Source organism: Dipodomys spectabilis, unplaced genomic scaffold (assembly GCF_019054845.1).
Source record: "Dipodomys spectabilis isolate Male_0828 unplaced genomic scaffold, ASM1905484v1 ptg000051l, whole genome shotgun sequence".
Taxonomy (NCBI): domain Eukaryota; kingdom Metazoa; phylum Chordata; class Mammalia; order Rodentia; family Heteromyidae; genus Dipodomys; species Dipodomys spectabilis.
In genome coordinates, this window is record NW_024870728.1 from 14388543 (window position 1) to 14410855 (window position 22313).

The 22313-nt window shown below is 43.1% G+C and overlaps 1 protein-coding gene across 1 annotated transcript; it reads right to left on the bottom strand.

Annotated features, from left to right (window-relative positions):
* Positions 1 to 92: 92 nt before the first annotated feature.
* On the bottom strand, positions 93 to 22240 carry Tmem169 (transmembrane protein 169). The gene is made up of 3 exons (XM_042679289.1): positions 22200 to 22240; positions 5797 to 6184; positions 93 to 872 (listed from the first exon to the last, which is right to left on the bottom strand). The coding sequence occupies exons 2-3, from the start codon at positions 6059 to 6061 to the stop codon at positions 250 to 252; spliced, it is 888 nt and encodes a 295-aa protein (XP_042535223.1). The 5' UTR covers positions 6062 to 6184; positions 22200 to 22240; the 3' UTR covers positions 93 to 249.
* Positions 22241 to 22313: the final 73 nt, after the last annotated feature.

The window sequence follows — 22313 nt, forward strand, 5'->3', positions numbered from 1 at the left end:
ATCAATCTCCTCATCCCAAATAAATGGTCATTGTAGGGAAGAGTCAAGAAAAGTGTGTCCATTGGATGGACTGATTTGGCACAATGTGGTTTTCTGTTCCCTCCCTTCCTGGAACCATCAAGATCAGTACCAGTATCAGCTAAGATCTTCCAGATCTATAGCAAGCAGAAGATGATTTAAAGAAAGAACCTGCCAGAATTGCAAGATGATGTCTACCTGGGCCAAAAAAGCAAGTCAGTCATTGGCAGTTTAGACAGTGGAGGTTTCTACTTCCTGGGTGGGGTCTTTGTTGGAGAGACTGGCTGAGATAGTATCTGATTCAAGCAGCTCCACAATGCTGTAAGGAGAACAATCCTCTAGACCGAGCTTGCTGCACAGCCAACCACAGAAGCCTTTTTCCATGTCTCTAGCAGTTTGCCACCATGCCCCCCAGGACCAGGAGAGCTGGACCACAGCGGCATAGATGCCCAGGGATGAGGCCATGGCCATGATGAGCACTGGGTAGAAAAGGATGAGGCAGGGGCAATAAGAGATCTTATGCCAGAAAGTTCTTTCCTCATTGTACACAAGGAAGATGTTGTACCAGGTGATGGTGCCGTAGTAGAAAGAGACAACAAAAGAGAGGATGAAGACCACAGGCAGGCAGACTATCGTCCAGAGGACCACGTGGGGCCCTTGGTCTGCTCCCACCTGGCATGACTTTCTTCCTTCGGGTGCTGTTTCCCTTAACAGCTCCTTGGGCTTGGTCAATTCCTGAATTTCCTTCTCTGTCAATGTGACATGGATGTCCACCATCTGACCCTTCTTTTTCCCTCGAGTGATGGTTCCCGTTAGTGTGACATAACGGCTGTCCAAAGGCATGTTCCATATACCTGCAAGGCACAAAGGAGGTAAAAGTTAAGATCTAAAGGGTGGAATTTGTGCCCTCCCCTGAGTTTAGGGTTGAGATGAGCATCATTTCTTTTATTATAGCATTTGGCAGAGGAGTCAGTGGCTTATGGGTGGACTGAAGCGGTCTCCCTTGGAAGGCAATCACTGTTCTGTGACATAATTCTCATAGTAAATTTTCACTCCATATGTCTAGGCCCTGATAAATTCTGATCCAGATTGGACTTATTTTTCCTATTTGTTTCCCTGTTTTTATGGAACTGAATCTTGGAACCATCTCTATGATATAAAGAGCATGAGAAAATTTCCCACAGATACCACTTCATAATGACCCTATTTTTAGTTAAGCAGAGCTATAAAGATATTGAGTATCAATCTGTGTGTAAAGACTGTGTGTGGACCAGGATGATGGGCAGCCTATTCTTTTTTTGTACACTTTTTATTGTAAAAATGTTGTACAGAGAGGTGACGGTTACATGAGCAAGGTAATGAGTACATTTTTGTATATTTTTATTGTAAAGATGCTGTACAGAGGAGTTACAGTTACATGAGCAAGGTAATGAGTACATTTCCTATTGAGCATTGTTGCCTCCTCCTTTGTTTTCCCCCTACCATCCCTTCCCTCCCACCTGGGCAGTCTATTCTTTCCTTCTCATGCCAAGCTCTGCACTTCCCCAGAGGGACCACTGTCATGTGCTTGTGGCTATCCCAGACCTCATACCCTACTTCTGTACAAACATTCACTACACACACACACACACACACACATACACACACACACACCTACCATACACATCTGTACCTACCCCACACAATCTATCTTACTTCCATAGTATTCCAACTTCCACACCATACACACTTACACATATTATATCCCCTACTCCACCACTTCACTAACACCACACACAGATATAACACACAAATATTCCATACATTCCACATATACCACATACCATATACTACACATATACATGCATGTATGTATATATATATATTTTTATTTTTGTCGGTCGTGGAACTTGAACTCTGGGCCTGGGCACTATCCCTCAGCTCTTCAGCTCAAGGCTAGAGCTCTCCCACTTGAGCCACAGCACTATTTCTGGTTTTCTGAGTGGTTTATTGGAAATAAGAGTCTCACAGAGTTTCCTGCCCAGGCTGGCTTTGAACCATGATCCTCACATCTCAGCACATATATTATATGCACATATATTATCTGTGCCCCATTGGGAAGACTACTGCCTCACAGCTGGAAAAAAGCCAATGGAGACCCCCTAAGAGGAAAGTCAGGACAATGGCATAGTCTCTGACTGCCAGAGAGGATTGATTGTACTGTTCTCTCCAGGCCTAATGGTGTCATGGTCTCCATCTGAGCAAATGACATACTTCTGTCCTTTCTTACTACCAGATATCCAGCAGTCATTTCTCCGTCCCTTTCCCTCTCCCTACCTCTAGTCCATCAGCAAGTTCCAAGTTACATTGGTACATTCTGCTCCAGCCTCTCTGCTAGCTCTCTCCTGCTATCACTCAACCCAAGCTTCTGCATTAGTGCTCTTGTGTCTACCTTTTACTGTCCTTCCTTGTTCCATACACTCCCTACCAGAAACAACATCTTTCAATCATTTGAGCAGATATTGATCTTACCTCAAGGCCTTTCCCCTATCTGTTCCCCTTCCTTAAAAAGCTGGCTCCCTGCCGGGTGTCAGTGGATCATGCCTGTAATTCTAATCTCAGGAGGCTGATATCTGAGGATCATGTTTCAAAGCCAGCCCAAGCAGGAAAGTCCATGAGACTTTTATCTCTAATTAACCACCAGAAAACTGGAAGTGGTGCTTGTGGCTCAAGTGGTGCTCTAATAGAGTGCTTGTCTTGAGCTGAAGAGCTCAGGGACAGAGCCCAGGCCCTGAGTTCAAGCCCCAGGACTGAAAAAAAAAAGAAAAGAAATAAAGATAAAAGCTGGCTCCTACAAAGGGTGAATAACCACAAGACACTATGTTGAATATGAACTATACAACTTGTGGATGGGGATGGGAGGGATCAAGAGAGCAAGGAAGGGGTGACACTGTCCAAAAAGAAATGGACTCTACCTCACTTATATAACTGTAATCCGTCTGTATTTCTTTATTTTTCTTTTTGGTCAGTTATGGGTATTGAACTCTGGTCCTGGGCTCTGTCTCTCAAATCTTCAACTCAACGCTAGCACTCTACCACTTGAGCCATAGCACCACTTTCCTGACTGGGCTGGCTTTGAACCATGATCCTCAGATTTCAGCCTCCTGAGTAGCTAGGATTATAGGTGTGAGCCACTGGTGCCCAGCTTTGTATTTAATCTTTATAATAACAATAAAAAAATAATTTAAAATAAGAAAAGCTGGTTCCTTGGTGCCACTCAAATCCACTCAATGTTACTTCTTCAGAGAAGCCTTCAATGACTACATCTTTGCTCCTCCAGATCTCTTTAGGGTTTTATTCTCTTTGAAACACATGTGACTACCTGAAATTATCTTTTATTTATTGACTTATTCCTATTTGTCCTCCCCTGCCTAGATGGTCAACTCCAAGACTGAAGGAATGTCATATATATCTTAGATACCTATCCATCCACAAAAATAAACCTACTCCAGGGGCTGGGAAGGTGGCTCAGTGGTAAGAGCGCTTGCCTTGCATGCATGAGGCCCTGGGTTCGATTCCTCAGCACCACATAAGCAGGAAAAAAAAGCCGGAAGTGGTGCTAGTGGTAGCATGCTAGCCTTGAACTGAAGAGCTGAGGGACAGCGCCCAGGCCCAGAGTTCAGGCCCCACGACCGACCCCCCCCCCCCAAAAAAAGAAAGAAAAATAAACCTCCTCCATCATAGCTATATAATAACTCTTTTTTGGGGGGGTGCAGTACTGGGGATTGAACTCAGGGCTTGGATGCTGTTCCTAAGTTTTTTTCATTCAAGACTGGCACTCTACCATTTGAGCCACAGCTCCACCTCCAACTGGATATAAAGTCTCATAGATTCTCTTGCCTGGTCTGGCTTTGATTCATGATCCTTAGATCTCAACCTCTTGAGTAGCAAGGATTATTATAGGTGTAAGCCACCTGGCATAATACGAACACATCACAGTCTTATGAGCAGCAACAAATATTCTTATATATGCAGAACAGGAGCATATGTTTCATGGGGGAGATTTTTAGAATTTTTGGCACTTGGGGTATACATATTTTGAATTTGGAGGGTTTTTTTTCTTGTCAATTGTGGGGCTTGGACTTGGGACCTGGGCACTGTCCCTGAGATTTTCTTTTCTTTTTTTTTGGGGGGGGGGGGTCCAGGCGTGGGGCCTGAACTCTGGGCTTGGGCACTGTCCCTCAGCTCTTCAGCTTAAGGCTAGCACCCTGCCACTTGAGCCACAGCGCCACTTCCGGTTTTTTCTTTTTACTTATGTGGTGCTGAGGAATCAAACCCAGGGCCTCATGCATGCAAGGCAAGCACTCTATCACTGAGCCACCTTCCCAGCCCCGTCCCTGAGATTTTCTGTTCAAGTCTAGCGCTCTACCACTTTGAGCCATAGTGCCACTTTTGGTTTTCTGGAGATAATCGGAGATAATCTCATGGACTTTTCTGCCCAGGACTGGTTTTGAACCACAATCCTCAGATTTTAGCCTCCTGAGTAGCTAGCTAGGATTACGGGTATGAGTCATCAGCTCCTAGCTTGAATTTTGAGTTTTTTTGTTTTAATTTTGATTTGTTTAATTTGTAAATTTTTTATTTTTAACGTAAAAGTGCTATACAGAGTAGTTACAGTTACATAAGTAAGGCAATGCGTGCATTTGTTTTTGAACAGTGTTACCCCCTCCCTCATTTTCTCCCACTTTCCCTCCCTCCCACTTTCCTCCCCGCAAGTTGTAAAGTTCATTTCCAACATAGTGTCTAGTGAGTGTTGCTGTTCCATTGTTTTACCCTTTTGTCTCATAGTTTATAATGAATACTGACAAATTCCCTACAATGTGGTTAAAGTGACTGCCACTTCTAGTTGAGGTATACGTGGGAGGATAGTCATTTCCTTACACTATTATTACCCAATTTTTGACAGTCCTTCATGTGAGTGAAAAAATACTACATCTCATTGTCATCTTGTCACCTTCCTAGTTATTTTGAAAGTCAACAATTATTATCTTGATCTTAATACATCCAGTTATTATAAACTCTGCTTGTGTTGACTTTTTTCTGGTACTAGGGCCTTAAATTTAGAAGCCCTATACTTATTAGGCTGGCTTGATCATGCCTGGCACTCTTCCACTTGAGTCATGCTTCCAGTCTTGCTTTTTTGTCGGTTGTGGGTCTGAACTCTGGGCCTGGGTGCTGTCCCTCAGCTCTTCAGCTCAAGGCTAGCACTCTACCACTTGAGCCAAGCACAATTCTGGCTTTTTCTGTTTATGTGCTGCTGAGGAATTGAACCCAGGGCCTCATGAATGCAAGGCAAGCACTCTACCACTGAGCCCCCTTTCCAACACCCCAGCCTTCCTTTTTGCTCATTAATTGGAGATGGAATCTCACAAACTCTTCTATCCAGGCTGACTTCAAACCTCAATCATCCATGTCTCAGCCTCCTGAGTAGCTAGGATTACAGGCACAAGTCCTTAGCACCTGGTTTTTGTTACTTATTTCTATATATGAATCAGCTTCTTCCTTTTACTATGGATAGTAGTGATTTCCTTCTCCCTAGAATCGAACATAGTAGGGACTAAATGAATGCAGTATTTATTGAAAGAATTCCAAAAGCATAACAGACTGAAACACTGCAAGAAATGTATTACCAAAAAGAAAGAGATAAATGAACTGATAGCCCTTTGTTCTTCTGGAGAAAGCATCCTCTCTGAGTTTCCTTCTCACGGCTTTGAACAAGTGGCCCCCTGAGAGACTCACCTTCATCCATAGGACAGTCTAGGAAATCATCTCCCTCCTCTTCTTTAGGCCGATCTCCACCTTCTGCTTCCTCTGGCTCCTCATCTGTTTTCTCATTATCTGACCGGTAGATAATGATAGATTCTGGTCGAGACCCTTTCCTTTTCTTTTTCCTGCGACCTATGGTGGACTCCCCATCGAAGGCCAGGGCAGCAGCTACAGCCCTCCTCAGAGAGCCCTGGTGAGAGCTTGGGAGTTGGCCTTCCTCTGGCGCCGACTCCTCCATCCCAGCCCTAATATCTAGTTGTCCTTTATAAAGAATCTGACTTGCTTGAGCAAAATCACAATCCCAACATCACAAACCTTCCTGAAAGTGGTTCTGTAAAAATATCTTGAGGAAATGTGCCGCCTGAAAGATAGGAGAGCAAAGGCATTAGTGGGGAGAAAACAGTGAGATGGAGGACTTGGAAAATCATCCTCAGCTTGGCAGAAGCCTGCACGCTCCTTGACTTCCCACAGTACTTTATTTGAAGAGGCTAGAGGAAGTCCTCTTACATTATGGGCTGAGCACCGGTGGCTCATGCCCAAGAGACTCTTATCTCCACTATAAAGCCAGAAGTGGAGCTGTGCTTCAAAAAAGCTCTGAGATGAGGAGGAAGAAAAGGAGGAGGAGGAGGAGGAGGAGGAGGACATTGCAAATATTTTTTCCGTGCCCCCATACTAGGATCAAATAGTGGGTACTGTCCTTTAGCTTTTTTGCTCAAGGCTGGCACTCTACCACTTGAGCTACAGCTCCACTTCTGGCTTTTTGGTGGTTTAATTATAGATAAAAGTCTCAAAGACTTTCCTGTCAGGCTGCCTTCAAACCTGATCTTCAGATCTGAGTCTTCTGAGGTGAATAAAAATTTGTGTTTCAATATTATAGTTTGTCATTTATGTAAGTATATGATATTACCACCAAAAAAAACTCATCAGGCCTTTGAAAGTACAAAGTATAGGGAAATTAGTTGAGAAAGGTTTATAAGGAGGTGGGGTTTAAAAAACAACCTTCCCAGGTACTCCTAGTTAGTAATCTTAGCTCTTCAGGAGGCTAAGAACTGAAGATTGACATTCAAAGCTATCCAGGGCATAAAACCCATGAGACTATTTCTCCAATTAACCAGTCAAAATCTGAAAGTGGATGCATGACTCAAGTCATCCAGCCAACTAGGATTACAGGCATGAGCTACCGGTACCCAGCTTCTCATGTAATCTTTAAATCAATTCTTTAATATCACTAAGTATGAACCCATTCATAAACCATGACTAAGCCAGGTGCTGGTGGCTCAACTTGTAATTCTAGCTACTCAGGTGGCTGAAATCTGAGGGTCCCAGTCTGAAGCAATCCCAGGGAAGGAAAGTCCATGAGACTCTTTATTTACAACAAAAGTACTCAGAAAAAGCCAGAAGTGGTGCTGTGATTCAAGTGGTAGAGCATGAACCTTGAACACAAAGATATTCAGGGATAGCTCCCTGACCCAGAGTTCAAATCCCAGGATAAGTTTAAAAAAAAAACTGACTAAACTAATAATTTAATATTTCTGTCTATTTATTTGAATGACTTTCTAAGTAAAATATATTTCTAGAGGCTACTGGCTCATGTTTATAATCCTAGCAAATAAGGAGGCTAAGATATAGATAGTTGTGGTTGAAGCCAGAAAAGTCCACAAAATTCCACCTTCAAAATAATCAGTAAAAATGAGGCTGGGAGACATGGCTCAAATGGTAGAGCCCCAGCCAAGCAAGCACACAAAACACACACACACACACACACACACACACACACACACACACACACACACACACACACACACACACACACACACCATCTAGACTGCAAATGGAGACTATCCCTTTTCCTTATACCAGTCCTCTCCAGTGGAACTTTCTGCTACTGTTCCTGAAATGAGGCTGGTGAAACTGAGGAAAGGTGTCTTTAAATTTATTGAATTTTAGCCGGGCGCTGGTGGCTCATGCCTGTAATCCTAGCTACTCAGGAGGCTGAGATCTGAGGATCGCGGTTCAAAGCCAGCCCGGGCAGGAGGGACCGTGAGACTCCTACCTCCAATAAACCACCAGAAAACCGGAAGTGGCGCTGTAGCTCAAGTGGTAGAGCGCTCGCCTTGAGCTGAAGAGCTGAGGGACAGCGCCCAGACCCAGAGTTCAAGCCCCACGACCGACCCAAAAAAAAAAAAATTTATTGAATTTTGACCTGTTTATATTTAAATAGACACATGCCGCCACTGACTATTATCCTCTCTCTCTGTCTCTGTCTGTCTGTCAGTCTGTCTCTCCCTCTCTCTTTTTCGATGCCAGTCCAGGGGCTTGAACTCATGAGGGCCTGGGGGCTATCCCTGAGCTTCTTTTGCACAAGGTTCTCTACCATTTGAGCCACAGATCTACTTCTGGCTTTTTTGGAAGTTTAGTGGAGATAAGAATATTAAAGGCCAGGCGCCGGTGGCTCACACCTGTAATCCTAGCTACTCAGCCCACGTAGGAAAGTCTGTGACACTCTTACCTCCAATTAACTACCAGAAAACCAAAAGTGGCACTGTGGCTCAAGTGGTGGAGCACTCACCTTGAGCTGAAGAGTTGAGGGACAGTGCCCAGACCCAGAGTTCAAGCCCTACAACCGACCAAAAAAAAAAAAAATCAGACTTTGAATTGCCTCCCTGAGTAGCAAGGATTACTGTTGCCCAACTTGTAACTTATTTCTTAAAGAATCCAACAGGCTTCCTTGTTCCATTTTCATAGCTACAAACAATCAGTTTCAGCAGTATTCAACCTCACATTGGAATTTTCCCTCGTTGCTTGTTTATTTGAGCAGTTTTACAAGTTGTGTACAATACTTCTATCAAAAGTCTTTTTGTTTCTGTTGGACTCTTTTCTGTGAAGTCAGTAAGCATTAAAGATAATTTTGGTTGCACCTGTTAACTCATTGGCACTGACGAAATTATTCTATTCTATTTTTCTTATTTGATCTTTTGGCCAGAATAAATACCTCCATGACCCTCTAACACACTGTTTTAAACTTGCTAGAGGACACAATAGCCTTTGGTTAGGCAACATTATTGGCAAGTATCTTGTGGAAAAAATAGATTACCAACAGATGTGAGCTATCATAAGCTTCTACTGACAGTAAAAGTTTCCAAACTACCAGAACAGTTCTAGTTTTAGATTAGCTGTGTTTATTATTGAGAATTGCTCAGTTCTACACATACTCCTGACCATCTCAGCCCACCCCTCTACTGCTCCTCAATATCTCCAGGTTTCTAGCTTTCTTCCACCTCTATTTTCAGTCCTTCTCTTCCTTCCATTTCTTTCTGAGTATTTGTTTTCAATGCTGCACACATAGCTTTGGTGTACTATTATTCTCAAGAATAAAGTTTTCTTTCTTCATACTTTAATGGTCTTCTTACATTTAATGGTCTCAATATCTAGTGAGATTGGACCCATGGACATAGTTAGGGTGAACAGAAAGAATCAAAAACATAAGCTTTAAGTGCCATGCAAATCCCATGTCTGAAAATTATTTATCTTTGCTATTACCATGTGAAGACCTCTAAACAATATTTCTTTAAATGCCAAACCCTATTTTTTCAAAACCCTATGTTTTCAAAATTGAAGTGCACGTTTATGTCCATGGAATGACTATTTTGACCTTCTGAGCAAACAGCTGTCCTTTGACTTCTCACCCATTTCTTCTAACTTCTAATTATTGATTTTCTTATCTGATTCCCTGGAAGATAGGTTGTTGAGTCCTTTTTTTTGGTTAGTGGTGACGGTTTTTTTGGTTAGTAGTGGTGGTTCTCAGGCTTGAACAGGATTTGTATAATATACTACATGAGTACTTTCTCACTTGAGCCTTGCCCCCAGCCAGTGTCTTTTTTTTTTGGTCAGTTGTGGGGCTTGAACTCTGGGCCTGGGTGCTGTCCCTCAACTCTTCAGCTCAAGGTGAATGCTCTACCACTTAAGCCACAGCACCACTTCTGGTTTTTTGCTGGTTAATAGAAGATAAGAGTGTCACAGACTTTCCTACTTGGGCTGAGTAGCTAGGATTACTGGCATGAGACACCGGCGCCCTGCTATGGCCAGTGTCATAATGGCCCACCTAACCAGAATGAACACCATTATCTTGAGGATCTCATTCCATCTTCCAAAGAAGGCTCTGTGTTCATACACTTTTCTGTGTTGTGTGTGTGTGTGCATGTGCGTGTGCGCACACACATACGTGCTAAACATTTTGTGCTAATATTGCTTTTAGGAAAGGATGAATATTAAGAAATCTCAACTGGAAGCCAGGTGCTGGTAATCCCAGCTACTCAGGAGGCTGAGATCTGAGGATCCCAATTCAAAGCCAGCCCAGACAGGAAAGTCTATGAGACTCTTATTTCCAATTAACCACCAGAAAACCAGAAGTGGCACTGTGGCTCAAGAGGTAGAGCACTAGCCTTGAGCTGAAGAGCTTAGAGACAGCACCCAGGCCCAGAGTTCAAGCCCCACAACCAACCAAAAAAAAATCTCAACTGGAGTTTGAGCACAAAGGAAATCAAGAATAACTTAGCAACTCCACGTCTCATTTCTTCCAGGAGGTTATTGGCCAATGGAAATAAGTTGGCTGAGGAATCTGTGCTCACAAAGATAATAATCAAGAAGAGTTAATACAGGACTGGCCAAGGCAAACATCTTCAAAGACTAAGGAAAGCAACATGAGACTGCTGAATAAGTCTAGCATGATAAGCTCAGCCAGGCACTTTACCCTAACAGGCATTTCTGTAAGTGCTTAACAATGATGTTGCTTAATCCTCAGAATAAACCAATGAAATAGGTACTATTATTGTATCCAGTTAGAGGAGCAATTATGCCAAAAGTCAGTGGTAGGAAGGCTGACATTCCTATCTACGTTGATTTCAAAGCCCAAGTACTTTTCACTGTGCCTTAGTGCCTACCAACATTTACTCACAGTTTTCTACTTAAACTTCTTGAACTTAACTTTGATGAACACATTTTCTATTTTCTTTTGTGTGTGTGTGTTGGGGTGGGGAGGATTGGTGGTATAAGATTTGAACTCATTGCTTCACCCTTCCTTGAAAGGCAGTCTATTATTTGAGCAATACCCCCAGGCCTCTTCCACTTTAAATATTTTTCAGAAATCTGGAACTGAGATCCTCCCAAGTAATAAGATTATAGGCATGAGCCACTACATCTGGCAGCTAGACAATTTTCTTCTGTTCCTGGAACTTGAACTCAAGGTCTGAAGCTATTTTCCTCAAGGCTAGCACTCTACCATGTAAGCCAGTTTCGCTTCCAGCTTTTTAGTGGTTATTTGGAGATAAAAGTCTCACAGACTTTCCTGCATGAGCTGGTAGCTAGACAATTTTTAAGTCTGTTGATCATTCTGATGAAATCTCTTTATTAATCTGTGCATTTGGACTTTTACCCCACCATATACTAGAATATAGCCCTCAATTACTTCCTCAGAATTATGCTTATACTATTGTAAGTTTGATTAACAAATAAAACAAAATATCATGTTCATCTTATCCAGTAATCATTACTATCTTGGCATTTCTGACTTCTCATGCCATTTCCGGCAAAAAGAGCTACTTGTTGTTTCAGGTTTTCTGTGTTCATCCATTCTAAGATTCAGTAGCAGATTTCCCTTTCCAATGTGACAACTGAACCTAAGAGGTTGCCTATGTCGGTTTTTTTTTTTTTTTTTGGTCAGTCATGGGGCTTGAACTCTGGGCCTGAGCACTGTCCCTCATCTCTTCAGCTCAAGGCAAGCACTCTGCCACTTGAACTACAGCACCAATTCTGGTTTTCTGGTGGTTTTTACTGGAGATAAGAGTCTCATGGACTTTCCTGCTCAAGCTAGCTTTTAACCGTGATCCTCAGATTTTAGCCTCCTGAGCAGCTAGAATTGCAGGCACGAGCTACCAGCACCCAGCTCTATGTTGGTTCTTAATCCCCCTTCTTTCCTCTTCTCTAGCTCTTCCAAGACTGGCTAAAGACAGACCCAACCCCTTCTGTGACTCCTCCAGCCTACACACATCTTCCTCTCATCCCCTAGGGCTCATTGTTTCAAGTATGTAGTGAGAACATTAGAGGTAACTGGACATTGGTGGGTCACACCTGTAATCCTAGCTACTCAGGAGGTTAAGATCTGAGTATTGTAGTTCAAAGCCAGCCCAGGCAGGAAAGTATATGAGACCCTTATCCCCAATAAACCACCAGAAGACAAGAAGTGGCACTGTGGCTCAAGTAGTAGAGCACTAGCTGTGGCCCAGAGTTCAAGCCCCACAACAGACAAAAAAAAGAAAAGAAAAAGAGCATTAGAGGTGGATTTTGGCATACTTTCCACCCTGAATCTGAGCTCCCAGGGCTGTAGGGATGAAGGATCAACATTCTGAAGTTAAGATGTCATGTCTAGAGTAAACTGTCCTTAACCCTAGCATTCCTTCAGCTCTTTTATAATTTGTGGATCTGCCACCCATCAGGTCACATATCACCTGTCTGCAATGATCAGACTCTGCAAATTACATCTTTTTGTTGTTGTTGTTTTTCATTATTTTTGTGGGTTTTATTTATTGATTTTTAATATATATATATTATTGTAAAGATATTGTACAGAGGGGTTACAGTTACATGAGCAAGGTAATGAGTCCATTTCCTATCGAGCATTGTTAGCCCCTCCTTTGTTTTTCCCCTACCATCCCTTTTGTTTTTGTTTCAGTACTGGATTTGAACTCTAGGGCCTAGACACTGTCCCTTGAGCTTTTGAGCTCAAAACTAGTGCTCTACCACTTGAGCCACAGCTCTACTTCTGGCTTTATGGTGGTTAAAGGTAAGTTTCACAGACTTTCCTGCCTAAGAATCACAGTCTCCTGAATTCTCAGCCTCCTGAATAGCTACAATTACAAGCCACCATCACATGGCTTTTTTTTTTTTTAAAAAAATAGTACTGGATTTGAAGTCAGGACCTTGAGCTTGCTGGACTTGTTTGTTCAAGTCTTGTTTGGCACTCTTCCACTAGGGTTATGCCTATGCTTGGATTATCCTAGACTTTTCTGCCAGGGATGCCCTTGAACTAAAATCCTCCAGATCTCAGGTATGAGCCACTAAGTCACAATTACAATCTGAATTTGCTACCTCCTAGGCAACTGAAATATGGATACTGGGTCTAAGTAGCACAATCTTGTCCTTACAGCTATCTTGATGTCTTAATAGATGATGGGAACTTTCTGAGAACTCTAGAGGTGATGTAAGTCATTCTTTGAACTACAGCTGTGTTAAGGGTTATTAAGCACAGGTGATATAGGTCATTCATTAACTGCTGATATGTCATGGACTATTAAGACTTTGGAAAATCTCTACCCCTAGTTTTAATATTCCGACCCCTGATTGTTCCCCCTAGATGACTTTTACAAACTCTAATGATCTCTAACTGCTCCCTTTATTTGGCCCTTAACTGGCTTGTTTTGCTTCTGTAAACATGCTTTGCTTGTCCCCATACCATGTCTGCCTTGATCTGGTTTATGACTTTATAAATTTTGTGCTGGCTACAGTCAAGAGTGCAAGTTTTTTGGGAGGGACATGAGTCTGCTTGTTGTTGCTAGATTTCTTCTTTCTTTCTTTCTTTCTTTCTTTCTTTCTTTCTTTCTTTCTTTCTTTCTTTCTTTCTTTCTTTCTCTCTCTCTCTTTCTCTTTCTTTCCTTCCTGCTTTTTTTGTTAGTTGTGGGGCCTGAACTCGGCCTGGACACTGTCCCTCAGCTCTTCAGCTCAAGGCAAGTACTCTACCACTTGAGCCACAGCGCCACTTCTTGTTTTCTGGTGGTTTATTGGAGATAAGAGCCTGCCTGGGCTGACTTTGAACCATGAACCTCAGATCTCAGCTCACACCTGTGTGTGAGCCACCAGTGCCCAGATATTGCTGGCCTTCAATAAAGACCTTTGATTTAACCTCTCAAGGTGTGGCACTTCTCTGTATCTTGCTGATCAAATGCCTATATAACAACATGTTTACCATTTTGTCACTAAAAATTACCATTAGCCCCTCTCAGAAACAATCTCATCTAAGTAAATGTGGAAAAGAAATTGACTCAGAGTAGTGTCAAAGGATTTAAAACCTACGATGGAACAGCACCTCCAAACTCCCAGCTTCAGGCCAGTTGCTCGAAGCGGGTAGAGCAAAGTAAGTCTGTAGATTGTTCCTTCCTGAGCCTCTTGTAATCAAGAGAAAACTGAAAGGGAATCTCCATCCTTTCTTTTTCTTCTCTCTCTCTTTTTTTCCAGTTTAGGACTTGAACTCAGGCTCTGGGCTCTATCCCTGAGCCTCTCTGTGCTCAAGGCTAGTGCTCTACTACTTAAGTCATAGTGCCACTTCTGGCTTTTTCTGTTTATGTGGTACTGAGGAATCAAACCCAGGGCTTCATGCGTGTTAGGCAAGCACTCTACCTCTGAGCCCTAATTCCCAGCCCTCCATCCTGACTTTCAGTGGATATTTGTGTGTGCATGTGTGTGTGTGTGTGCGCGCACTCACGCAGGAGTGTGTGTGCATGTGCATGCGTGTATGCATGCTGTTCCCAGGACTTGAACTCAGGACCTTGGCTCTGTGCCTGAGTTTTTTGCTTAAGGCTAGTGCTCTACTGCTGGAACCACGGCTCCTCTTCCAGCTTTTTGGTGGTTAATTGGAGATGAGATTTTCCTGTCTGGGATGGCTTCAAACCAGGATCCTCAGACCTCCTGAGTAGCTAGGATGAGAGGTGTGAGCCATCGGTGGCAAGCTTCAGTTGACTTTTAGAAACCACTTCTTTTAGAGGTTACACAGCTGAGTAATTCATTATTAGTGTCCTAATAGCTCTGACTAAAGCTGCCTGGCAGCTTTTTAGAACTTTTGCCTTTCACTAAATCTTATTTTCCAGTAAAATATGCCCTTTGGATCTTAATGAGTAACTGTGAGGTTAGCTATTTCTTCTAAAAGATACTAAAAGCCATGAGAAATAAACCTTTTTTTTGGGGGGGTGGTTTGGTCATGGGACCTGAACTCTGGGCCTGGGTGTGTCCCTCAGCGCTAGTGCTAGCCATCTACCACTTGAGCCACAGTGCCACTTCTGGCTTTTTTCTTTTTGCTTATGTGGTGCTGAGGAATCGAACCCAGGGCCTCAGGCATGCAAGGCAAGTGCTCTACCTCTGAGCCACCTTCCCAACCCCAAAAGAAATGGGCAAATTTCTAGAGACAAACAATCTGCCTAACCTGAACCAAGAAGATATACACCAGTTAAACAAACTAATAACACCCAACGAGATAGAGGAAGTAATCAGAAGTCTAACAAGGAAAAGCCCACGGTCTGACAGATTCACAGATAAATTCTGTAAGACTTTTAAAGATGAAGTAACACCAGTGTTCTTCAAGCGTTTCTGCAAAATAGAAACAAAGGGGAAAATTCCAAACTCATTCTATGAAGCCAGTATCAAACTCATCTCAAAACCAGGCAAGGTTCCAACAAAAAAAAGAGTACTACAGACCAATTTCTCTGATAAACACAGATGCAAAGCTCCTCAATAAAATATTAGGCAACATAATCCAGAAACAAATTTAAAAAATCATATGCTATGACCAAGTAGGCTTCATCTCACAGATTCAAGGTTGGTTTAACATATCCAAATCAATAAATGCAATTCACTCTCCAGCAGAGCCAAGGATAAGACCTACATGATCATTTCAATAGTTGCTGAAAAAGTCTTTAACAAAATACATCCATTCGTGCTAAAAGCTTTGGAGAAGCTAGGAATGGAAGGAACATTCGTTAAAATAAGAAAGGTTATATATGACAGACCAACAGCCAACATCATACTGAACATGGAAAAACTAAAAGTATTTTCTCTAAAATCAGCAACAAGGCAAGCATGTCCACTCTCCACTCTTCTTCAATATAGTTTTTGGAATTTATAGCTGGAGCAATAAGGCAAGGAAAGTACATAAAAAGGATTCACATAGGGAAAGAAGAAGTGGTGTGATGGGAAGCGGTAGCCTTGGGCAAAAGAGCTCAGGGACAGTGCCCAGGTCCTGAGTTCAAGCCCTGTGACTGAAAAAAAAGTCAAACTATCCCTATTTGCAGATGACATGATCTTATACCTAAAGGACCAAAAAGACTCCATCCATATACAAGGAGCTCAAGAAACTAACCCCTCACAAACCTAATAAACTGATCACTAAATGGGCAAGGGAGCTTAAGAGATACTTCTCAGAAGAAGAGGTAAAAATGTCAAAGAAAAACATGAGGAAATGCTCATCATTCCTGGCCATAAAGAAATGCAAATCAAAACAACGCTGAGATTCCATCTTACCCCTGTTAGATTGGCCAACATTGTGAATTCGAACAAAACAAATGTTGGTGGGGATGAGGGAGAAAATGAACCCTACTGCTGCACTGTTGCTGGGAATGTAAACAAGTACAACCACTCTGGACAGCAGTCTAGAGGTTCCTCAAAAAACTAAGCATAGACTTTCCCTACAACCCAACCATACCACTCCTGGGCATGTACCCTGAACATCAGGGGCCAGGATATGATAAGGACACCTGCACATCCATGTTCATTGCTGCACTCACAATAGCCAAGATGTAGAAATAGCCCAGATGCCCCACAATAGATGACTTAATTGAAAAACTATACATAATGGAATTTTACAGAGCCATTAGAAAGAATAAAATAGGGCTGGGAAGGTGGCTCAGTGGTAGAGCGCTTGCCTTGCATGCCTGAGGCCCTGGGTTTGATTCCTCAGCACCACATAAGCAAAAAAAAAAAAAAAAAGCCGGAAGTGGTGCTGTGGCTCAAGTGGTAGAGCTCTAGCCTTGAGCTGAAGAGCTGAGGGTCAGCGCTCAGGCCCAGAGTTCAGGCCCCACGACCGGACCCCCCCCCCCCCAAAAAAAAGAAAGAATAAAATAATGTCACTTGCAGGGAAATGGGGATAGAACTAGAACAAATCATTGGCTTACTTCAGGTTCTCTCTGATATGCAGAAATCAGATCTACAATACACTGAGATATGATATTATAAAGGATTCTAGATACTCACACAGTGAAACCAAAAGAGGATAGTCTTAGGAGAGAAATACAAAAGCACAATGCCTAAGTGCTTCTTCATATTTATATAAAATAACCTACATATTGAAATAAACTCCAAGATATGGAAACAAGAGATCTCTGTTCTTTCTCTTTCTTTTTTTGAGTTTTTAGTTTTTTATTCTTCTTTACCTTATAAATGGCATATTCAAACGTGTATCTATGGAAGAGTTGGGGGAGGGTGCAGAACTAGAGGGGAAAGGTTAAAAAAGTACAGCAGTGTAGCTCACTGGACACTGATAAAAGTGAACTATACAACTTGTGGATGGAGACAGGAGGGAGGAACTGGGAGAGAGTGAGGGAACAGAAGACACTGTACAAAAGGAAATGTATTCATTACCCGACTCTCATATCATTGTAATCCCTCAGTACATCACCTCTATAATAAAAATAAATTAATAATAAAAAAGAAAGAATATGAAGTTTAAAGTAAAACCAAAACAATTAATTCTCTAATCTCTTGGTGTGTGCATGTGTGTATGTGTATGGGCACACATACACCAGTACTGGGGCTTGAACTCAGGGCCTGGAAACTGACCCTTAGCTTTCTTGCTCATGGTTGGCACTCTACCGCTTGAGCAACCTCCACCTCTGGCTTTTGGCTGAATAACTGGAGATAATAGTCTCATGGACTTTCCTGCCTGGGCCAGCTTTGAACTGAGATCCTTAGATCTCATCCTCCTGAGTAGCTAGGATTACAGGTGTGATTACAGGTGTGAGCCCGGCTTTCTGCCTCAGTCTTGTAACCAAACCAAGTCCATTTACTAGCCATTCTTGAAGGCCAGTGCCTCAACAAGTTGTTGGAACAAGTAAAAGATTTATTTGGAGCCAGAACTCATGGCTCACGCCTGTAAATCCCAGCTATTCATGAGGTTGAGATCTGAGGATTGCAGTTAAAAACCAACCCATGAATGAAAGTTTGTGAGACCTCTTGTTAACCGGCAAAAAGTTGGAAGTAGAGCTGTGGCTCAAGTGGTAGAATGCCAGTGTTGAGTGAAAAAGCCAAGGGATAATGTCCAGGCCCTGAGTTCAAGCAACAGTATTGGCACCAACAAAAAGGGAAGAAAAAGAGAAGGAAGGAAGGAAGGAAGGAAGGAAGGAGGGAAAGGAAGAAAGAAAGAGAGAGAGAGAAAGAAGGAAGAAAAGAGGGAAGGAGGAAAGAAGGAAGGAAGGGAAGAAAGAAAAAAAGAAGGAAAGAAAGAAAGAAGGAAAGACTGATTTATTTGGAGTACAAAGGGCTTTTGAAGAGAGGGAATGGAGGAGCAGGTAGGCAATGTGTTGAGCAAAGTCTTCATACTCAGGCCATGTATTTTTTACTAGAATATCTTTTGGGCTAATAACTTACTTTCATCTCCTAAGCTAGTCTCTATTTTTTTAAACCAATATACTGTATTCCTGCAAGTTAAATATTAATTTACTTTTAATTAAAGAACAAGATTTGCCAGGCATCAGTGGCTCATGCCACTGAGCACAGATAGCTCACACCTGTAATCCTAGCTACTGAGGAGGCTGAGCTCTGAGTATCACAGTTCAAAGCCAGCCTGGGCAGGAAAGTCCATGAAACTACCTCTAATTAACTACTAAGAAAGTTGGAAGTAGAGCTGGAACTCAAGTGCTAGACTTCTGCACAAAAGCTCAGGGACAGTGCTGCCCAACCCCTGAGTTCAAGGACCAGGATTGGTGCACACGCATACACACATGCGTGCACGCATGCACACACGCACGCACGCACGCACGCACACACACACACACACACACACACACACACATAGACCTTCACCTTCTGTTTGGCTATTGTCCTCTGTCTTGTGGCACACATACTTCTCAATCCTTCACTCCCACTATCCCTACATGCTAGAATATAAACTTACAAGACAGTAAAAGCTAACTGCATTTTGTTGACTACACAGAATTCTCCATACCTACAGCATTGCCTGGCAGACTGCAGTGCTCAGTAAGGACTGGCTGAATATTATGAATTGATTAGGAATCTTATTCATGGTAGCTGGCTCAGGAATGGTCATGTTTCAAGGCAGGTGCACAACTAGATGCCTCATTGGCATTCTATTCTGTGAATTTGCATGTTGAAAAGCCCAAAAGCCCCTGTCAGTCTGAGCCAGCAGCTGTTATGCAGAGGGGAGAAAGTAAGCTTCCAGGCAGATGGGGTGGAGGAGGGGTGGGGAGATGAGTGGGCAGCAAGAGCATCTCAGAAACAGAAGGGAGGCATTGCTAATGAGCCATGACAGAACAGGAAGTATGCAGGGATCATGGTTACAGCATGTCTTTTCCTCTAGGACAAAGGGAGCCGTGATGCAGAGCACAGAGAAGAGCAGTGTTTGATTCAGCCAAAGGAGTGTGGTCAGTGCTGTATGTAGTGATGACCCCAGGAAGAAATGGCTCAAGCAGGGATCAGAATTAATATCTGAAAACAAAGTGCTTCCAAATGGGAGAATTAGTGTACATCCAGGCTTTGGGGGTGGAGTAGGGGCTTAGCAGTTTCCAACTCCAAGGTTAAAGGTACAAACAGGGAGACAAAGTCTCCTTGCATTAAACAAAATATCTCTTGAAGGGACTTCACCTCTGAATCACACATCCTACCTGAATTGGGAAAATGACTGTTCTAATTTATCCTAAATTTCCATGAAGCAGAGACATGACTAGCTCTCACTCCCCAGTCACTGGAAAACTTCAGAATCCTCTCGGTTCACTTAGTGGCCACATGGCTGTGGTTGCAACCAGGCCTCTGTTGATTTACCTTGGCATCTCTCAATTGAACACAATACTTTCTTGAGGGGTGTGTGTGTGTGTGTCCTGGAGCTTGTCCCTCAGCTCTTCAGCTCAAGGCTAATGCTCCACCACTTGAGCTGCAGCACCATTTCCAGCTGAACATAATACTTTCAATTAAGTCCTCTTCAAGGAAATTTAAAATGCTTCTATACCCAGGAAAGAAAGTATGGCCTTTTCTAGATTAAAATACACCTTAGAGTTGGAGTCAACATTTCTTTTTCTGTTTAAAAATAATATATTTGGGAGTGGGAGTTTAGCTGAGTGGTGGAGTGCTTGCTTAGAATGTGCAGGCTCCTGGGTTTGATCCTTAGTACCACAAAGCACAAAACCAAGTAAAACCACTTTGCCATTGGGATCAAAGTACTAGGAATTCTATTTTTTTCTGCAATGATACTTTGAACTTTCCTATTTATTTATTCATTTTTAATGGTTAGCAAGGTGCTGGTGGCTTACGCCACCTAATCCTAGCTATTCAGGAGACTGAAATCTGAGGATCATGGTTCAAAGCCAACCTGGGCAGGAAAGGCTGTAAGACTCTTATCTCCAATTAACCACCAGAAAGTGGCACTGTGCTTCAAAGTGGTAGAGTACTAGCCTTGAGCAAAAAGCTCAGGGACAGAGCTCAGGCCCTAACTTTAAGCCCCACAACCAACTAACCAACCAACCAACCAACCAACAAAAAGTGGTTATGGTGATGTAATTTTTTTTTCAGATTTTGTTCTAAGTATTTAACAGACTAAAGTAGAAGTGTTAGTAATTTCTCACCCCCTTCTCCCCATCTAGTCAATGGAAACCAGAAGGGCGTTCTTTCTTTGTCTAATGACTGTTGACTAGAATCTGTCAGCAACTAGGATAGAAGGGAAGAGTTTATAAAGGCAGGCTGAAGAAGTGGCGAGGAACTTGGAAGAACAGAGACTCTAAGAACTGCACAGATTTGCTGGTAGGAAGGACCAGGGTAGAAATGATGTCTGCTTCACTCTCTACTAGCTCTATTTCCAATTCACTTTGTGCATTTTTAAGTGATGGAGCCAAGCAAACTGAAAAATAATGGAAGAAATGGCTTTAAAAAAAACTTTTGGGGCTGGGAAGGTGACTCAGTGGTAAAGCACTTGCCTTGCATGCATGACGCCCTGGGTTCGATTCCTCAGCACCACATAAGCAGAAAAAAACAGCCAGAAGTGGCACTGTAGCTCAAATGGTAGAGCACTAGCCTTGAGCTGAAGAGCTGAGGGTCAGAGCCCAGGCCCAGAGTTCAGGCCCACGACCGGACACACACACACACACACACAAAACAACAACAACAACAACAAAAATCTTTTGCATAGGGGCTGGGAAGTTGGCTCAGTGGTAGAGTGCTTATATGGCATGCATGAGACCCTGGGTTCGATTCCTCAGCACCACATAAGCAGAAAAAGCTGGAAGTGGTGCTGTGGCTCAAGTGGTAAAGAGCTAACCTTGATCTGAAGAGCTGAGGGACAGTGCCCAGGCCCAGAGTTCAGGCCCCACGACCAAGAAAAACAAAACAAAAATCCCTTTTGCATTAATACTTGTCAGGGGAAAATATGGCCCTCTTGCAGCATAGTTAGAAACAGCATCCTGCCTGGATTAAGTCCATATCACATGACAAATATTCCCTGACACAGTCCCTAGATCTATCAAATTTGTAAGACAAAAGTGGCAGAATCTGAATTAATACATCCTGTTAACTGAATGTCAAGTCATCGATGGGAAATTTCCCCCATTCTCTCAGCAGGTTCGACTTTATTTATTTTTGCATAAAGAATGAACTAGAAGACAGATCTGAAACAGAAAACCTGCAGAGGGGTCGTGCAGGAAACATGGCATCCTCCAATGAATGGTCCTCTTTTTTGACTTGTTATGTGGCCCAGTTGAAATCTATGAGATCTCAAATCCAGCCAAGGTTGCTCCGTTCCTCCATTCCTGGGTGGGGCGCGGGAGATGGGGGTGGGAGAGGGCCCCAGTGTATTTTTAAAAATACAATTTTTATTACCTATGTGAGTAACTGCAACCGCAGCTCCTTTCTCACCTTACACCTTCCCCTGGGCTGCCTCCCTGGAGATGCAGGGATCTGGAAACTGGATTTCTGGCGCCCCTCTCCCAAGCCTAGCCCATCTCTTGTCCCCCGCTTCCCAGCACATAGCAGCTGGAGCCCCAGCCGCTGACGTCTGCAGCCGGCGGGTGCAGCAATAGCCGTCTTTCTCTTTCCAGACGCGCTGGAGATTTAATTTTAATTAACCGTGATTGCTATGGCCCTAAGGGCTGGCTTTACAAAACAGACATGCTCGCTATCAGTCTGTCTGTCTGTCTGTCTGTCTGTCTGTCTATCTATCTATCTATCTATCTATCTATCTATCTATCTATCTATCTATCTATCTATCTATCTATCTAATCTTCCTTCCCCCTCCCCAAGGCACCCAGAGAATATCATTTAAAAGCGAACGGGAATCTCACCCACGGGTGCCCGAGGACCCACGCCGGCGGAGGATGCGGACGGCAGCGGGAGGCGGTGGCATAGAGCGGTCCAGCCCTGGAAGGATGCAGAGCGGCGCAGCGGGGGCGGGGCCA